The 20942-nt window shown below is 43.6% G+C and overlaps 1 protein-coding gene across 1 annotated transcript in view; it reads right to left on the bottom strand.

Annotated features, from left to right (window-relative positions):
- Nucleotides 1-6215: 6215 nt before the first annotated feature.
- The window catches only part of WNT2 (Wnt family member 2), a 48659-nt gene continuing 33932 nt past the window's right edge, over nt 6216-20942 (bottom strand). Inside the window, exon 5 of the mRNA XM_086691802.1 lies at nt 6216-11207. Within this exon, the coding sequence (XP_086547928.1) occupies nt 10978-11207 (230 nt within the window). The 3' untranslated portion in view covers nt 6216-10977. The remainder of the gene's footprint in view (nt 11208-20942) is intronic.

Below are 20942 nucleotides of genomic sequence, written 5' to 3'. Positions count from 1 at the left end.
TTGTTTGTTTTAGGCTAATTTATTGGCTAGGCAATTCCTGAAGTATACAAATTATATTCATTCTAACATCAAACTAAATGAAGAAAGGCTGGTAGCTGTAAATAGTCAGGGCTATAAATTTATTTTAATTAATTAATTATTTTCCTACACTCATGCCATTACACAGGAAACCTGTTCCCAGTCTATTCCCTGTGCTGGTGGTCAGATTTTTGCTTTATTGAATGCATAGCCCTTTGAAAGGTTCTGACTTCATGTGGTAAGGGATGGGATGCCGTATCCTAATTCTAACTCCTCACTTCAAGAAGGTGCAAAATCTTGTTTCCTTCCCTCCCCTGGACTTTAATTTAAAACCCAATCTTCTAGAGAGGGAGATTAATAAACCTCCACTGGGGGCACCAATGCTTGAGTTTTCAGTGTCCCCTTCATTTTTGGCCTCTGGAACTATCATGTATTTGAAGGTTGGAATGGGGAAAATTTACTTATATATTTTAAAGCATGCTTCTTTTACCTTATGTCAAATTCTAAGCATTTTGCATCAGAAGTCTTATTTAGTCTGCCATATTACCAGAAATAGAAGTCTCATTTATTTCATTTACTTTACTCAGTACTGTTTCCCCAACACTGGGGAAAATTATTTTTTGCCAGATACTTGTTGAATAAGTAATTGTTGAATTAAGGAAGAAAGCTGAATAACATTTATACATTTTGAAAGAAAAGTTTCAAAGATAGGTTCTTAACCCCCAGGCAACATTGGTAAGGGTGAGAATTTTAGGCCCAACTCAAGGTCGATGAAAGGAAAACATTTGGGGCTGAGTTGTTTCCCCTCATGGTTATCAATGTAATCTACATGGGGATCTGATTCTGCTATAGTTGTTATAAGGAAAAGTGCTTCCGTGTCCAAGAAATAGGAAAATTGCTTTTGGACACCATCTCACTCTATTTATTGCTCCAAAAGAATGAATCACATTCTAGGCGGGATTACACTCCCTAGATTTTATTTATTTATTTATTTAGTTTAAGGACCATCTTCTCCATGATCTCACATTTCTTAGCAGCCTTCTCACAAATTAAAATTCATATCTGGGGACAGTTTTTTTTTCACCATGAATAAACATGCATGTAAATCTATTCCATATACTTTTCGAATAATTGTGACAAATGCTCCACCCTCTCCCCTGACCCATCCATTTGAGATTCCATTTAGACAAAGATTCTTTCTCCCTCTCCTACACTCCTCAGATATTCGTATAAGGACTTGTCACTCGTTCTCTTACATTCTGAAGAGACGTTTCTTTTGCTAATGTGGCCCCTACCAGAAAAAAATCCCAAACATAAGGTTGGATTAAGTGATGAGTTGATTTGAAACCAGTTGGAGGTCAGTGGCAGCAACATGTAATATCCCAGCCCTGCTGGATTGTTTCTATATTAGAAGGTAGAGGAAAGATCACCTGTTGTTTCTAGAAACAGTATCTAATAATCTAAGATTATACAAATTGTCCCAATATGCTTTATGGAGAAAAAGACAACTTATACTTTATGTTAAACGAGGTGAAAATATTATTATTCCTAATAGATGCTAATATCATATTTATATGTACTTTGTACCTTTAAAATTATTTTAGAATACATTGTTACATTTAATACAATTTTGAAAATTTTTTCTTGGGCATTGTTGTTAAGGAAATTTTAACTGTCTCTCTTCCTCAGTGTGTAAGAGGGCAAGACTATCGTGAAAGCTATTTTTAAAAATTATTTATATATTAATTCAACCTGAGTAATCAAGCATTAGGTAGGGGGTTGAGGAAAACTTCAATAAATCATGACTTATACCATGTTTGAAATGGTCCATGATTTTTTTTTTTTAATTTTTTTTTTTCAACGTTTATTTATTTTTGGGACAGAGAGAGACAGAGCATGAACGGGCGAGGGGCAGAGAGAGAGGGAGACACAGAATCGGAAACAGGCTCCAGGCTCTGAGCCATCAGCCCAGAGCCCGACGCGGGGCTCGAACTCACGGACCGTGAGATCGTGACCTGGTTGAAGTCGGACGCTTAACCGACTGCGCCACCCAGGCGCCCCGGTCCATGATATTTTTAACCATCTTCAACTGTGGATTGACTCTCCATATGATAAGGAAAGTAGATTTCTTATGACTAGAAATCTCTGATTTTCTAGGGGAATTCAAAAGCCATTTTAATTGAAATAAAAGTGCTTTGTTAAATGTAGAACTAAAAGTCACTTACATTCTAGTAGAACTTTTTTAAATGGGTATCTCCATATGATTTGTTCTCCAGATTGCATATAAATTTAACCAGAAATCATAAAAAAAATTTGCAGTCCACACATCCTAATTTTTGTTTGGAAAATGTGATCATTGAACCAATCAAGTCATTTTCTTTCAATGTTTATTTATTTTTGAGAGAGAGAGACAGACAGAGCGTGAGCAGGGGGTGGGGGTAGATAGAGAGGGAGACACAGAATCCAAAGCAGGCTCCAGGCTCCGAGCTGTCAGCACAGAGCCGGATACAGGGCTCGAACTCATGAACCTTGAGATCATGACCTGAGCCAAAGTCAGACACTTAACCAACTGAGCCACCCAGGCGCCCCTCAAGTCATTTTCAATAGCCCATTGGACAGAATACTTCTGACTGAGTTTTAATCAGAGGGTGCTCTGATATACTGGAAAGGACACTGGAATGAAAGTTAGAAGACAAATATTTGAGTCCAGGCCCTGCCTCTTATAAGTCTTTGTGATCTTGGGCTGATTACCAAATCTCTCTGAAATTTGCATCATCTTTAAAAACAGGCTAATCATATCTATATCTAAAGGTGGTTGTAAGGACTAAATCCAACAATGCGCGTGGAAGTGCTTGTAAGGTAAGAAGTGAAGTACACGTGTTCTGTGTTAGCCCTCCCAGAAGGCTCTGAGCAGGGGCACGTTGTCTTAGTCACTGCTGCATTTCCAGTACTGTAGCACAGCAGTTGACTCACAGGAGATGCTCACTACAAACTGATTGAATGAATAATTACACTTCTTCCCTAAAGATGATTCAGAGTGTCTTGCTTATATCACAGTCTGAACCATGAAATTTCTCGTGTTTTCCCAGGAATAGAATGTGGAGGTTAGAATAAATTACGGGCATTGTTCCTTCCAAATGTGACATTCTGTGATTCCATGATTCCTCAGTCTCAGAATCTTGGAAGTGTCTTGTAACCTCATTGCTCTGTTGAAGTCTCATATCCGTATGACAGAACAACATAGTTCTCAGACACCATTTAAGTATATGTCTACAATAATGGGATAATGAGATCATCCTGACCCAATCATTCGGTCAGTTCAGAAAGAAAGAAAACCACCAGTGAATGAATGGTTAATAGCCAGAAGGATTCAAATCCATTTGTCTGTATAGTGTACTGAGTAATTCTTACTCCAGTTACTAAACCCTGTAGAAGAGGAAAATTTCTCATCTGTGAATCATGATTCTAATAAAATCTCCAAGGGCTGGTGTAAATACCCACAAAACACTGGTGCTTATTATTTCCTGAGAGTTGCTGAGAAGATAAGGCCTTGTTTATAGTTACAGCAATATATAAGAAAATCAAACCAGTACTCCCTTCTTCTAGTTGTACTCTTAGGCTGGGAATATTTGTCTTGATTAAGCATGAATCCACAATGACAACTCAGAGTTCAAGGCCTTTGACGAAGTCATCATCACTATTGGAGAATAATGATCAAGGGGCAGATGCCAAAGTTTATTTGGGTGGGTAGACTTTTGGAGACTCCAATTCAGATTTCGTTTTCTGTATGTCCTGCTATTTGTTTGGCTAGTGTGTGACCTCCACCTGTAACATGAAGCCCCTAAACATTCACAGATGGGTTTGCCAAGCTCCCCAGCCTCTGCTGAAGCAACCAATGTGAGCAATCTGGTTGACTGGATACTGGATGCATCTTCGTCATTTAATTATTTGAACTGGGTTTACGGGCAGTAATATGACTCCTCTCATCTGTGGAACTTAGGAAGGCCTGCAATGCTATTAAAATAGGATTGGGTGGACTGCCTGGGGAAATCCAGAGCCTATGATTCAATTACAGGGGCTTTCACAGGGTCAGTCACTACTCGGAAATTACAAAATCAAGTTAAGAGTCCAAAAATAGTGTAAATGGTAAATTGATCATGATCAGATTTTAATCATGCTGTATTATCTAGAACTAGGTAATAGCATGAGGGAACAGATGAAGAGTTATTTGTTCATCTAAGTGTTTCTGTCTGGTTTTTATTTCCATGGGCAGCCTAAGACATAAATTCAGTTTGGCCCATGGAAAATTGTCAAGTAGAAGAAGACTGGCTTTCCAGTTCCTTCTTTTAGCCAGTTGTCATTTGCCCCACATCCTCTGTGCAGCTGGGGTTATCCTTTATTTGGTCTGTCATCCAGGCCTGTTTCTTTCTCCACTCTGCCCTGTGTTGCATCCAGCATGAACTCCCTTTCTCACTCTTTGCTGGCACATGTGAGAGAGCACTTTGAGTTTTTCGTGCTCCTAAAATACCAGCCAGACAAGGCTAGGATTACCTGCAATAGTGACAACTTGTGGTGTGTCTGTATCTGTGTGTGTGTAGGGGCAGGTGTTCACTGATCAACCCACAAATGATACCCACCATGGTCTTCAACTGGAGATTCTAGTCTTTCGCTTGAAACTCAGTATTTCTCCATTTTTCATTGCCCCCTCTTTACTATCACCCTCCTCTCTGTCCTGAGAAACTAAAAATTACAACTATTTTATGCAGAGTTATAACATTCTCACTCTTCCACCTTCCAGGCCTTATTTTGGGGGTTTCTTTCCCAGTGAGTGTCATGAAACTGAGGCATTCCTGTGAAGATTTTTGCCTTCAGCTTCTAAAACCGTATTATTGTTTCTCCTTGCTAAGCTTCCATCCTTCCTTTGATTCCCATCCTCAGAAACCCGGGAGCCTCATGCTTTCTCACCCTCCCAGGACACACAGTGAAGTTCAAGTCTCAGCCTGTCTTGTTCTGCCCGATGCTGCTGAGGGGGTTCTATGACTACATCCATTCCAAGAGATTCCTTCCCAGTTAGTCTCATGCATTAATACCGAGAATTAATCCCATTAAGCCATCACTCCCAGTGAAGTGTTCCTAAATGAAAATGGCAGAAATGTATATGGCTTGCATTTCAATAGAGGACTTGACCCAAAGTGTTACATCAGTGGCTCTCAACTGGGAACGGTTTTGTCTTACACTTTGCTTCCTTATCCGCTCACGAGGAACACCTAGCAGTGTCTGAGGACATTGTTAGTTGTGTTGTCACAGCTGGGAAGCAGGAGAGTACCTCTGGCATCTAGTCTGGAGAGACGAGGGTTGCTTTAAAGATCTTACAATGTGTAGGACAGTCCTCTCACCCAAAGGGTTAGCTAATAGGGAAACTTCATTGATGTTTGGGCAAAAATATTGGGGGGAAAATGTTCATTGGAAAACACACATGGACACTTGTATCACCACCTCCTCTGCAGATCATCTAAGCATGAGAGTTTCTGAAAGGGACAATGACTCTTACTATGGGGCCACCTTGGAGTGAAGTGCAGAGTCAACACTTTCCTTAGTTAGATCACCCCACAACAGTTCATCGGGGAAGAGCAAATGTTAGGTGGATTTTCTTTGCTGGAGGGGAGTTTATTTTCATTTTCTGGGCTTTCGATACTTGTGTATAAGTAGCACACAACATCAGGATACACAGATCTCAAGAAAGGGGCAAGGGATCCTGTATGTTTCTAATCAAGCTGAAAAAATACCATGTAGGCCAAAAGCAAGCATTTACATGCAAAGTAATAATTAAGAGAAGTCAGTGGAGGGTAGGTCTAGCTGCCGTGGAGAGACACTGAGGTTACAAACACAGCCAAAGCATGCTGACTCCTAGAGAGGGTAAGCACTCCTGTGGCAGCCAGGGGAGAACACAGGGTGAAAATGTGGAATAATTTTCTAATCAGGAATCGGAGTCTTAACCATGAACTTACAAGAGTATTTACCAGTAAGGTAAGCCAATTGTCCTCCCTGAAAATCTTTACAAACTTGAAAGGCACCTCTTGAACAACTTGTGTTGCGTGTAGTCCTGAGAAAAGACAAGGGAATAATTCCCATAACCTGCAGGGATTTCTTTTCACCAGAGGGTTTGGCAAGACTATCACAAGTTTAAAATAACAAAGTCAACACTGAAAATTCACTTTATTATGTTTTGATTTCACAGAAAATGTAGACTTGTAAATAACAATAGTTCTTTGTAACAATCTGCGTGACACTTTTATTAGCTCATGGATGTGGGAGGTTTGGTTAAACAGGAATCATGTGAATATCAGGGGAAAAAAAGCTGGAGTTGGAACAACTATGATTTAGAAAAATAATAATCATGTTGGGCTTTGCAAACCACCTGTCACCTTGCTGATCCCCTGAAAAATGTAAAGAACATTCTCATGGATGAGTGACAGAAAATTTTCTCTGCCTAGGTAAGGAGAAGGTCAAAATAAGCAGGCCTTTGTCAGCTTACACCAGCAGATTGTTTTTCAGAAGGTCAGCAGAGACCTGACAAAAGCAATTTACCAGCTTTGGAACTGGTGAGGTTTATTTGTTAAGAGTACACTTCTTGCTCTTAAGATAAGGAAACATGGGTTGAAGTACAGTAAATAGACACAAAAGAATGGTTCTGGTCTATTGGACACCTCTCTGAGCCTTTATTTTGAGAGCAGGCAAGAGGCGAGATGAATGTTCTTCAGCTGAGTGAGACAATACCAGCTCCAGGCCAGCCTTTAATAAATGAGAAGTAATCACAATATGTTGGCTTAAAAATGCCATCAAGGACAAGTGCGTGTACAGTCATGTTGGCTGCTTCTAAGGGAGCCCCGCTTTAGGTTTTGCAGAGTTGATGTAAGATTCCTTAATAAATTAATAAAGCTGAGAAATGTCAACGTGAAGCTAGATTTTCTCACTTTAAAGCTACTTTCTTTGAAAAAGAAATGTGAGACCTGATGTTTTTCGAGCTTTGTAATAACTCCAATAAAAAAGAATACAGCTGTGACAATTGAGAACATCTCTTGAAATTAACCTTGACAGCCTTGAGCAAAGCTACACAACAGGTATGGAGAATGTGAGCAGTGGCTTGAGGCCCTGCACTTCTGGGCCTCCTGATGCCTTGGGAAGTAGGTGCTGGGAGGGGGCAGGGAAGCAACAACAGCAGGAAGGGTGGAGGTTACTCCCAAGAGCTGAAAAAGCCACTCTTCACCATCACCACGCTCACTCAGCCTGTCACTTAATAGCAGCCACCTGACTCTTTCCCTCTTAATCCTTCTCCCATTATCCAGCCCCATACAGAATAAATTGCCATTAGTAGATTCTTCTGGGATGTTCCTTTCAGTCTGGTGACATCCATATAAGGGAGAGCAGATAATCAGTATTCTGGGGTGCCCTATGATTCTCCCACTTCTGAGCATCTGTGGTCCAGTAATATGCCAGGGCCTCCGTCCTAGAGGGGCAAAGACCCACCGCTGAGTGTGGTCCTGGCACTTGGGGCTTTTGTGCTGGAGCTAAACGTGAGAGGCTATCCAAGATGTTGTAACTAGATTGCACCTTTTTTTTTTTTAATATATGAAATTTGTCAGATTGGTTTCCATACAACACTAAGTGCTCAGGGGGTATTGAAAGCACTAAGTGCTAAGGGGTATTGAAAGATGCCCTCTTCAATACCCATCACCTCCCCTCCCCTCCCTCCCACCCCCCATCAACCCTCAGTTTGTTCTCAGTTTTTAATTAAGTCTCTTATACTTTGAAGATGCACCTTGACAAAGGTGCTCACAGAATACAAAGATCAGTCCAATACAGACCAATTTAGGGAGGCAAATTTATTGAGGACAACAAATTTGCTAAGACTCAGAGTCACGTGCAGATTACATCTTTATTATAGAAAACTCCACTGAATTAGTCAAGATCTCCTATTCTGTTAGAACTTTTAAAGATGTTGCGGAACATTAATTGGCATCATCGTGGGCCTAGAAAACTTTGTTTTGTAATAAGATTTTTATTGGGAGGAAATTTTTAAGGGGATCTGAATGGAGTCTCTCATTTTGTTTTGGGTAATTTGTGCCATACATTGCCTTAAAAGCCTCAGGTAATCAAGACTTTAGTATAGTTTAGAATCGTGGACTGTGGAGCCTCAACCGAGCCCTAAAGAAAATGAGTTTGAAATTATCTTCACCTGTTTTTAATTTTTTTCCATAGTGGAGATTTCCTCTATTTGAAAACAGATAAAAATCTTTCAGTCTCTTGTTATACCCTCCCTAATGGCGATACCTACTGGCATTTCAGATGGCTGCCAGAGTCTCCCTTACAGATTAGGGAAATTTATGCAGGTTCCTGCATGGGTACACCTTGTTCCCTTGCTTCTTATCAAGTAGGATGCATCTCAGCAAAAAAACAAAGTCAGATAAAAATATCCTAGGGGTTATGGGGTGCCTGGGTGGCTCAGTCAGTTAAGCGTCTGACTTCAGCTCAGGTCATGATCTTGCTGTTCGTGAGTTCGAGCCCCGCATCAGGACTCTGTGTTGACAGTGCAAAGCCTGGAGGCTGCTTCAGATTCTGTGTGTGTATCTCTCTCTCTCTCTCTCTCTCTCTCTCTCTCTCTCTCTCTCTGCCCCTCCCCCTCCCTCAAAAAGTAGATAAACATTAAAAGTATTTTTTTAAAAGAAAGCATCCCAAGAATTAAAAGAGATAATGACCATCCCTTTTGGATGCTAAAATTATTTAGACTCCACTTGCATTCATTCCGAGACAAACTAGATAAAGTGCTTGGCTTTCCTGACTGCTCTGAACATGTGGTCCTGTTTGTGATGGGGCTTGAGAGCAGTGGCAGATATTTGCACAGAGATCTTCACCTCTCGCAGTCTCAGTTTCCCCAGATACAAACTGAAGGGAGCTGAGATGTCTACTTAGATCCTTTCCATTTTTCAACACACCTATGGATTTATGATTTCATAATTCATCCAGCAGGCAGAAGGGCTGATGGCTGTGGGACCACCATGAAAGTTCCCTCATCCCCCCAGGAAGGCATTCACAGACAGCTTCAGTGTAACTAAGACCGAGCCCACCTGCCTGGCTTTCCCACACCCTGCCGAAGGCCCACACTGAGCTCTGAGCAATTCTGTCATGCTCCCCCTTCCTGCCTCTGAACCCATAGAATAAAAAGAGGAAAGAACCACTTTGGAAAAATCAGATGACTAACTCTAGGGAGTGAGAGAAAGGAGATAAATTCTGTTGTTTTTACGAGGGTGAGGAGGCAAGTATCAATTATGACAAAGTACCTCAGCAGGTTGATGTCTGTGAGCCTCAGTCTAAATGTCCTGCTGCAGAGCAAGGATGGAGAAACTGAAGGCCGGGCTATGGACGAATGAGCAAACATCAGTGTGACACCAGATGCATAGAACGGAACATCCTTTTAATAAATGTAGCTCAGCAAAGAGACCATATTAGAACCAGAACCTAATTGTGCCAAGCGGATGAGAAGTAACTTCAGATATTTCGCCTTTCTTTCACTTAATATACAAAATGGGGTGGCAGCCTCTCCATTTTCCCTGGACGTCATCTTTTGGATCATGACAGAAGCCGGCCACAATCTGCACACTGATGTTCCCATAATTACAGCTGGGTCCCTTAAATAGAGTCTCTAAATTACGATTTGTTTGCCATATAATATACTAGGGTTACCAACCTTATAAGCAAGGCTATGTGTCATTTGCTTGAGGCTATGATATCTTGACATCTTGTCAGCCTCAGATGAACACAATTAAATATGGCAGGTCTTTAAAATGTGCTTGGAGGGTGATGGGTATATGCTGATGCTCCTTGGCACAAATGCGGACCTCTTTTGGGCATCTGCTCACGGTGCAGGCCGTGTAGGCGTGACTTACCTCTGGAAACCTCTCTGTCAGCATGTTAGTTCCCTAGTCTTGCCGTCCCAAAAGTTATCATTCTGAAGGCCATTTCAACTACAAAATTCCATGGGTCACATGCATCATACCAGATAGAAATTTTATTCCCCTTTTTCTCCTTATCTGTACAGACACATTTTCTGATATTTTACTCACTGTTATTCTCCTCCATCCTCCCCCAATAGGTCAGAATACTGCCAGATCATCAATCTTTCTTTTAAATTCCCTTCAGATCTTAAGTGAGATCCCTAAAGTTGCTTTATATTAAGGGGACTTTATATATAAAGTTGCTTTATATTAAGTCAATGCAAAGCAATGACTTTCTGAGGCTCTTGCTATTGTAAAGATTCCAAAACTGTACCAAAGGACAACAGTCCCGTCTTGTTACGTCAAATTTTAATATGGCAATAAGTGCTTTGAAAAATATGCGTTTTAAACCTGAAGTTCTTTGAAAGCCATCTTTCTCCAGGCAGTTACCAATTACCCCTGGACGTGGTGGCTGCGAAAAACACTTGATCAGGCAAAAGCCTTGCTTGGTCTTTTCAGGATTTACAGTTAATTCGGTGGCATTTGGTCCTGCTGTCTTTACCCTCCTGAGAGAAGTATGGGATTTCTGAACTATGATCATTTATTGGGAGACACAGAGAAAGCTCCTTTGGGACACTCTTTTCCCCTCTGGCCAGCCGCTCTAGAAAGAGGAAACGTCTAGGTGGGTGGAGACAGTGATGTGACCGGCCCCTCCCCTCCTAGCAGTCTGTCCTGACCAGGAAGAGATGCGGCCCAGAATGCTCGAAGGCGGAGGGAATAAGGCATGCTTTGTGTGCAACATGTGGCCCCAGTTCTGGGGCCCCCTGGGTGGGAGAGGAAGGACTTCTGTTGAGGCAAAGTCACATGCCTTAGGAAATATCTCCCCGAGAAAACCCAAAGGCCCAGTGTCCTTGCAGATCCAATGGAGTCCTTGCAGGAGAGAAGGTGATGGCAACCTCCTCTGGGGTCATGTGGGAGCCGCCCAGTCAACGCTTTTAGGGGCCTTGCATGTGTGCACGTCCAGGGCCTCCAGACAGTCCTGACAGCGCACGGCACAGCACCAGTGGAACTTACACTCGCACTTGGTCATCCGGGTGACGTGGGAGGTGTCATAGCCTCTCCCGCAGCACATGACCTCGCAGCTGTCCATGCCCCGGGAAGTCAGGTTGCATACACGGCCTGCTGTACCCAGAGAGCCTGGAAGACAAGCGAGGGAGGTGTCACCGCAAAGCTGTGGGCAGAATACAATATGCCTCGGGAGGAGGAGAATCCACCTTCAGGGAGCGGGCCCTCTGCCCCCCCACCCCAACCTGGGGCTGTGTACCACCTGTTCTGTGGCCCAGGCAGCATCTGTCCTCCCCAGGGGCCAGCTGTGGCAGGTGTAGTGGAGCCCAGAGGACCAAGTGCAGGAAAGATGGACACAAAACTTTGGACCTACCTTGGGCAACTTTAACTCTAGTGATCCCACTTCTGAGCTGGATAAACCTTTCAGTTTCTCTTTACCCAGACTAGGATTGATGGGTCACTGCATGGGCAAGGCCAGATCAGATGGAAAGAAGGATCTAGTATATCTCCCTCTCTCCTGACCTCAAACCACATCAAGGAAACAGTGACCCAGGTTAGTGCTCTCCACATTTGTCAGGGCGTGGAACCCTCAAAGGGAGAGGATTCGGCCTACCCAGGCCTGACCACACTGCCTTTTTAGAAAGAGAAGAGAATGCTCGTTGCTGAAGGGGAGGTGTGGGCATCATTTGTGTAAGACCTTGAGGAGGGAGCAACACCTGGTCTGGTTTACCGTTTGCACTGCCATCCAGGGGGCCATCTAGATGTGTGTGAGGCTTCTTGTTGAAGCCAGGATTCTAAGCCTTCAGTGAATAAAACTGGCATAAAGACCTGTTAGGAATTACCAGTGGAATGTTGTTGTCTTAGTTAATTAGGGTGAGGTTTCCTAAATGGCAATTCATCTTTATGAATTTGTTTCTGAAAAAGACTCTTAAAGATAGAAAGCCTCTTAATCTGTTCTATTCCTGGAGAAGCACCCAGAAGTCTTTTACAAGAGCATTATTGGACAATAGAGCAGAACAAAGTGCAGTGGACATTTGTGTAGTTTGCTCCACCTATGATGATCCTTTCTGCTTCTTTCTTGGGCACAGAAATGGGCACTTGGCAGCCATGTTGAACAACACGACCCGGCTCAGCTGGTGGCAGGTGATCAGACCAGAGCTGGGGACCTGACTTGTGCTGGGGAAATCTGTTAGGTTTCCCCAGGGATTTGCAGGTTTGTTGGAGATAGGCAGGCAGTCTTGCCTAATATGGACTCAGTAGCCATTGGCAGCCATGTACTATGATGAAGCGTGTGGACCAGTGGAGGTCTACAGAGAGATAAGAAAGAGGCAGATGTACAGACAGCAAGACAAGACGTGGAAAGCGGATGCTACCCAGATCCTGGACTATTTTTCCAGAGGTGCTTCCATTTGTCCCTGAAGCCTGGCTGCAGTCTAACCTCTGGGTTCCTAGAGATTCTGCATTCTTTTAATAAACTTCCCCTTTCAGCTTAAACCACTCCAATTTCTGTTGCTTGCAATCAACAATCCTAAACAATTGACAAACCTAGAGAAGCTAAACTCTTCATTAAAAAAAAAAAAGTACATTGGAATGAAAGACAGTGACTTCATTCATTTTCAGTTCCTCCATCATTTAACATGGAATTCCTCCCACTTCATAATTCTTGCAGTGTCTCATGACTCTCTCTCTGTTTATCACAGTCCAAGCTGTGCTCCAAATATCTACAGAAATGTCATGTTGCCCTGCCTGTCACGAACGACCCGGGAAGCAGCCAGGTCCAGGCAGGGTGTGGGGTTGAGCAGAGGAGAGGGGTGGGCACAACTTGCTGTACGTGATCACGCCTCTGACAGCAGGAAGACAGGCAGGGGATTTCATGATGACAGGAAGGATGGCAAAGGGCCGGGGTCAGGGTGGAAGATGGGGTCAGCCAAGGATGGCCGTGAGCCTCTATCGTGCTGAAGAAGCACAGAGTTAGAAGAGGCGGCAGCTGGGGCTGGATTCAGGACAGTGCTCAAAACCACTGCCTGTGCAGAAGGGACTCACTGCCAAGTCCTGCTTTGCAGCACACCCGTCATTTAATTCAGCAAACATTTAATGAACACAGACGTGTAAGACACTGTGTGGGCTGTGTAGAGTTTTGGGTGGTGGTGGTGGGGAAATAAAATAATTAGAATTCACTTCCTCTTCCTATATTCTGGGAATTCCTAATATAATGAAGAGATAAATATGTAAAGAGATCACTCCACTACTTCAAATATTCCATTTGCTGAAGAGTTGCAGGAAAAAAAAAAAACAAACAAACAAAAAAAAAAAAAACAAAAAACCCACAGTAGGGTTTTGTGCAAGGCACCACTGTAAACAAAGCTCAGGATGGTAGAATGAGGTTATTTAGAGCTGGGACATATCAGAGTTTAAGTTCCAGCTTTGGCATCTATCAGCTGGGTGGCCTTGGGCAAGTTATGCAATCTTATCAAGCTTCCATTTCTTTCCTTGAAAAACTGGAATAAAGACAGTTCCTTCCTCATAGGGCTGTGGTCAGGAGGGAATGAGATCATGCATGAAAGCACCTGGCATAATAAGTGCTCAATTAATGCTAATCTTCTACTCACTTAGCAAGTGTTTGCGGAGTGTCTACCTTGTGCTAGGCACAGCTGTGGGAGCTTGGATCTATCAGGGAACAAAATGAAGATCCTGCCCTGAGGAGCTTATGTTCTAGAGGGAGTGAGCCAAACATGTCATAATGATAATTATTGCTATTAATATCAATAGCACACAGGATCAGAAAAGGAGCTGTTAACAGCACAGTTTTAAGAGGTGGCATCAGAGATAGGATGTAGAGGAGGAGAAGTAGAAGCTCTGGAGGGAACATGGGACAGAAGGCATTCCAGGTAGGAGAGAGCCTCCCAGCAGCCTCTGCGGCACACTCACGAGCCCGTGCAGAGCCAGCACGGCTTCGGCACAGGTGTGAATTAGGCAAAGAGCGTGGAAATGGAGTTGGGGCACAGGTTTAGAGCCTTCCTGTCTGGCAGCGGTGTGGGTTTTATTCCATGGTGAGTGGTGAGTCTGTCCAGATTTTTAATCCACAGAAAACATGTGGGAATGAGAAGTCTGAAACAGCTTCTTGGAGCGGGGAGGTATCCTTCATGCAGTGGGATTGGTCCAGGCAGGAGATAATGACCGGGGACAGAGGTAGGACAAATGCGAGATGGGTTAAAGAGGGAGAATCACTAGGACTTGGTGACTCACCGAGTTGGGAGGAGGTCACGTTGGAAAAGACTGACAGTTGTTCATTTGGCTCAGCATGAAGGAGATAACTGGGGTCCTCTGCTGAGAGGCGCTTCAGCAGAATGACATGATGGAGCGGTGGATCGTGAAGTGAATGGGCAGACGGACACCGAGTGTGGGGTGGGGAGTTTTAAAGAAGCTTGGTGACAAAGCAGACAGAAGAGCATGGCTGCAAGGAGCGATGAGGCCCAAGGTGGGACTTTAAGGTTATTTTAGGCCATGAAGTTTGTGGGTTTGTTATGCAGTAGTAGACAGCTGACCCAATTTGGTAGGTTTTTGTTTATGTCAAGCACAAAGTGGGAAGAACCAGTCTATGCTATTAGAAGCCAGGGTGGTACTTTTCCTTGGGGAATAGTGAAAAGGGGCGTGAAGGAGGCTTCTAGAATATCAGTCTTCTTCAGGTCTTACTCTGGGCTTAGATTATATGGCTATGTTCATTTAAGACAATTCCCTGAGCTGTACACGTGACATGTGTGCTTTTCTGTATGTGTTTTATGTTCCAGTAACAAGAAGAAGAGGGAGGAGGCCACATATGCAAAACCAGGAAACCCAGCAAAGCTCTGAAAGGTGTTTAACGTGGCTGGAACTCAGCATTCCAAGGGGAGAGTGGCAAGAGGTGAGGCTGCAGGGGCAGGTAGAAGCCGAGACATGGAAGGCCTTGTGTCATGGGGAGAGAGAGAGAAAGAGAGAGAGCGTGAGTGCATGTGCATGTGAGCGGGGGAGGGGCAGAGGGAGAGAGAGAATCCCAAGCAGGCTCCACACTCAGTGCAGAGCCCTATGCAGGCTTTGATCTCATGACTCTGAGATCATGACCTGAGCTGAAATTGAGAGTTGGATGCTTAGCTGACTGAGGCACCCAGGCGCCCTAAGGTGTTAAAACTTAAAAAAAAAAAAAAAAAATTTTAATGTTTATTTACTGTTGAGAGAGAGAGAGAGACAAAGCATGAGTGGGGGAGGGGCAGAGAGAGAGCGAGACACAGAATCTGAAGCAGGCTCCAGGCTCTGAGCTGTCAGCACAGAGTCCAAGGCAGGGCTTGAACTCACGGTGAGATTATGACCTGAGCTGAAATCGGACGCTTAACTGACTGAGCCACCTAGGTGCCCCAAGGTGTTAAAACTTTTAACGTAAGGGCAGCGGAATGTGATAGAGAGTTTTTACACAATAGGGGGACATGGTGGATTTATGTTTCAGAAGGCTCACTGTGGGTGCTGGGGGGCTGGGGTGAAGTCAAGGAGCCAAGTTAGAGAGCAGTGAAGTGCCCTGGTCAGGGCACAAGGTGGCCGGACAAGGACAGTGGCAGGGGTGGGGAGGGGTGGAAGAGGTTATGGGCTCGGGGGGGATATCAAGGAGGCAGGACTGACAGGACATATGGAGGATGAGGGTCAGCAGTATTCCCAGGCTTCTGGCTTGAGTGACTGGTTTTATGCTGCTGACCTTCCCTGGGGTGGGAGCACCTGGGGAGGGGCAGGCTTTGAGCCAAGATACGGAGTTTTGTTTTCAACACATCAAGTTTGGGGTGACAGTGGGCCATCCAGGTAGAAATGTTCAATGGAAATACCCTCCGGGACTCCGCAGAGAGGTCAGGATGGACATTCAGACTAGGAAGGCTTTACCTCAGAGGTGGCAGCTGAAGCCATGGTGTAAATGAGACCCCCAGTGGGTGTGCGGAGCCCTCTCACTTGCCCCACCCCCAGAGGCGACTCTGAAGTTTCTTTCACCTTTTTGTGTTTTGTCGGTAAGCCCTGCACACCAATAAGCATTCTTTGCTTCCGCCAACATGCTGTCATCAAAATAGGAATTCACGCAACTGGAATTTTCTCTCCCCGCTTGATGCTTTGAGGTACGGGGGTGGGTGTGGGGTGCTAGGACAGGGAGGTGAAGTGTCTCAGTCCTGAATCAGACTGAGGGCTTTTCACTGACATCGAACTTGGTGACATTTTCCCAGTGGGCTGAAGCCTAAGGAGGTCTTGAGCTGTGATCTGACTCAGCTTCAGTGATGGTCCTCCAGATACACAAAACTGAACCCGACCCTGTCTGAACAGAAGGATTGCTCAGTGAAGGGACTCCAACACCATGAAAACTCTGGGAGAAGCAGTCAAAGTGATGGCCACTGACAAGAGCTTGACTCACAAGTGGTTTCAGTAAAGGAAACAAAGACCTGGCATTGAGATCTCAGTAGTTCAGTGTTCAGTTACAGAATGCTGGAAAACACCATGAATCTGAATTAATACCACTGGTCGCCCAAACAGGGTGTAATGAGGGCCCAGAAGAAGGAAGATGAGAGGGGTTTTTGAAGGTTGAGAGCCACTGATGTGAGAACAGTGGTGAGGTCACAGCCTGGAGGAGTGATGGCCCCTGCAAGGTACCCGTGGCCACCAGGAATGTGCCAGCTGAGAGGTACAGGGCAGGCTCTGTCGTCTGGGGAGAGGACGAAGCTGTAGGATGATGGACCACAAATTGGCCCCGCTTTGGGGTTTGGATCTAATTAGACTTAATGACGGACTGTAGGGCAGGAGGGCAATTTTGACACTTGCTGTCATTTGAGCAGAATATAGAGCCATGTCATCAAAGCCCTGAAAAGCACATTTCTAGACTGCAGAATCTATACAAAATTTGCTGGCATTGCTTTCTTTTATTGGAATTATAACAAAGCCCTGTTATTATTGATAGCAATAGGGCTATACTGTCTTAGGGACCTCCCATTATCTTTTCCAAAACAGATCACCATTATTCTTACGTAAAAGACAAAAATCAAGGCTGTAAATGTGTGTGCTCTTTATGAAAGAGACCCTCCGAGTTTTATAATCTTCCTGCTTGTTTAGTTCTAAATATTTGAGATACACACTTTTAGACCGTTTTTTTCCTGCAAACAATATACCAGTCCATTAACTAATGAGTCACTTATCCCTGCCGGGGCCACAACAGGAACCCCTGGGTTAAGAAAGTCAGCTACACCTGTAAGCCTGAAGCCCGTGCATCCTTTCCTTTTTCCTCTCTTCTCCTCATTCTTCTTCTTTCGCCCTTCCCTTCTGCCTTCTTTTTCATCTTCTTTCTCTTCTTTTTGTTCATAATTGGAGCCAATACTTATGGAGCACTGACTTGGGCTAGTCCCCGTGATAAGCATTTTGCCCGTATTATCTCATTTAATTCTTATAAGCTTATAAAGTAGGTACTGTTATCACCATTTTGGAAATGAGGAAAAGGAGAAGGGTAAGTAATTGGCCCGTGGTCACACAGCTATCAGGTGGCAGGTCAGGATTTGAAGCCAGGCTTGTGTGACTCCAGAGCTTGAGCTCTTAACTGGCAGAGACAGTGACATCTGGCAGAGAGCTCCATCCCCGAGCCCTGCCAGATCCCAGGAAGCAGGCTCCCGGGCAGAAGTGCAAGAGCAGAGTGTTAGCACCCTTCCTGCTCTCTACCTTCATTATTTCATCAAATGAAGGACTTGCAAAGGTCCTGACATGTAACCTTTTGGGAAGGGACTTCTTCTCCAGCGTGTGATATGCCGTAGACAATTAAGACTCCTACAGTTACACGAGAATGAAAACGGCTAGTTAATTAACACGGGGTTAGCAGCTGACACTGCGTTTTTCCTGCACTGATATTCCTGTGGAATTCCTGTCACCTTTTTGAGAGATGAGACTGATTTCTTTGCAATGCCAACATGCACATCTCCAAAACATGTACGTGTCCTTAAGGTGGCTTTAATATATGTCACTGATGGGGCCGTGGCTGCAAACACTGAGAACAACTCTTGCTAAGTAGAACTTTTACTGGTTAAGGTAGGCCAATAGCATCAATTTGCATCTCACCTCAAATGGCATATCTTAGCCTGATCACTCACATAACTCTCCCCTGACTTTACTCTAAGATTCACTGAGACATTTCCAAAAGCCAAATTGATCTTTATAGGTCAAATGTTTGCATCATACAGCATGTACAAAAGTATGCATGGCTGGCTCTACAAATACTTCAAAGGAAATTTTAAAAACTCTTTTGAGTAATGGCTCCATCATTAGTTTCCCGAATTGATATGTTAAGAGGATAAATACATATTTAGATGCTTCACATTTATTTTAAAAATCATTCATATTGCTTTGTAGTGTTATCTCTTATTGCACTTTGATTTCCTCAGTTTCCTTAAGATAAGTTGCAGGTGGGAAGCTTTTTTCCCTGGCTCCCTTAGGTCTAAGTTTGTGAAATGTGCTCAGATGTATGGCCCGCCTGGGTACAGATCCTAGTTCCCAGACAGTATGGCAGACTCAGGCTCAGCGAGCCCAACCTTCTTCCGCCACCTTCACCCACACTGTTAGATCATCTGCCTAGACTCAGTGTCCATAAGATCCGGGCAGTCTGTCACGTCTATGCCATGGGAAGGTGGGAGTTCCAGCCTTTCTCCTCCCTGGTATTGTCCTCACCCTGCACAGAGCTCACATATGTATTGGGGGAAAAGGATGATAAAGAATCAGAGTTTCTAAATCACGTAAGTTTGGGACCAGAGAACTCACTTTTAGTGGGGCAATGCGAAGGGAACATTACAGAATCGAGCATCCCATCCCTAGAGCTATAAAATTAATAATGGAGTCAGGGTTCCCAGTGCAAAAACATTTCTGTCTCCACCGACATGCATCTTCCTGACAGCAGAGGAGGACGCAGAGCTTTTGCTAATAGTTCCCAGACCTGCACCTCTGGGACCTGGAGAAAGAGCGCTTTCTCGAGCGCTCTTTCTCTGTGGATGGGCCTGTGTCTTTGGAAATTCCTGCCACTCCAGGCTGACAGAAGCCCATATGTTGACCATTAGGACATAAAGCAAGATTCACTTAAGCCCGTCATCCAATCGGCTGTTTCTCCTCTGGTTGACTTACATGTTGTCATTAATGACACAGATTTATCGAGGGAAGAAAAGAATGTTAGAGCAAATGTTAGAGACCGCACATTCATCTACATGCACGGCTTGCCCCTCGCACAGTAAAAATTGCAAAACTAAAACTAGGAAAGACAATATCTCCACTTATCTCAGATGATTTTATTTAACGTTTGTATAATAAGCAGGAAAAGGTTAACTGGTGCAAAAAAAGCATGTTCCGTGAAATTAGCAAATCCTATCATGGAATTAAAGTTAAGGTCAGACTCTTCAAGGCTTTCTATGTCTGGCACTACCTAGTCTACCCAAGTTTATTTCCCACCGCCCCCTACCTGGACCCCTGATAATCAGGCCACCTCCTCACTGTCCCATTGAAGTGACTTTCTGATGTCACAGCTGTGTAGACTGTTTCCTCACAGGAGGTACTCTCATCTGCTGTCCAGGCCTGTCCTCACTCCATTAGATGGGAGGTCCTCCCATCCTTCGAGATTCAAGCCTACTTCAGCACCTTCCACAGAGTTCTCCCTGCTTCTGCTCCCTCCTTCCTGGCCCCCTTCTGAAGCCCTTATATTGCATGTCACACAATAGGGCTCATATGCTGTTTTGAAATATTTGATGATTTCTCATGCATCTTGTCTCCCCCAGGACAGAGGTTAGATCTTATATTTCTTCTATACACGGCATAATACTCAGCCATCCACATACAGATTCCCAATTCATTAAATATTAAATTAAAAACAATTTCTTAGAAATTAAGATCAGCTTTTCCTTGCTGAAGGAGGGCACACTTCTCCAGGGAGCAGTCACCAAGCCCTCCGGCACTATGGGAAGAGTAAGCTAGCTAACAGCCTGCTTTCCACTCTCATGTTCTCACTTGGCATATAGAGAAAACACGCAAAAAAATATCACAACGTTTTAAAAGATCTCACAGATTCGAAATGACAACCTAAGGGAGTCTGTGGCATCAAGTTCAAGTTCTGGTACTGCAAACTTAGAGTGAAATTAATTAATAATTCACTCATTCATTTATGGAATCATAGGACCCTTGGGAGTTTCTGGGTGAACTGCATATCTTAGGAAACTTGAAGAAGTTGATTTGCCCACGGCTACCCAGTCAGTAATCAGTAAAAATGGCAACAGGTGGCACGAAAGTCTGCTGATGTGTAATGCCAGGATTTTTCCTTAGAAATATGGGATTTTCATAGATTTAAAGAACGGATTGATCACACCAGTACAAAATAGGTGTCATGGGGAAAGCTTACATGACGGAAGCAAATATATTATTTAAAAATACTTTAACATCACTCTTTTGTTTGTAGCATATTAACATGGTAATTGGCAATGATTTTTGTTCTATTACAAAAAAGCACGTCTATTTGACAAATGTTTTGTTAGTGCAAATTATGTCGAAGACTTCAAAATAGAAAATGAAATTTTTTGTGGGTTTTTTTTCTGAAATTTTCTTTTTTTTCTGAAAAAAGTTTGCTGCTTTGTTTTTCAGTTTTCACAAATTCAATCTGATTGCCACTGTCAGTTAATTCACATACGGGCCCGTTTTCAGTGCATCCTAAAAGTTTAATAATTCTAGCACATCTATATTCTGAACGGTAATGCAGATTTACAGATCATGCCTGTAACATAAAGTAAATATTGGATGTAAAAAGTATTTTTGCTTACATTAACAACTAAATCAGATAAACTAACGAGTAATCCCACT

The sequence above is a fragment of the Puma concolor genome, chromosome A2 (genome assembly GCF_028749965.1).
Source record: "Puma concolor isolate L17-30 chromosome A2, mPumCon1.1.hap2, whole genome shotgun sequence".
Lineage (NCBI taxonomy): Eukaryota > Metazoa > Chordata > Mammalia > Carnivora > Felidae > Puma > Puma concolor.
Note: the sequence above shows the minus strand (reverse complement) of the source record. Positions and strands in the feature narration are given on the sequence as shown.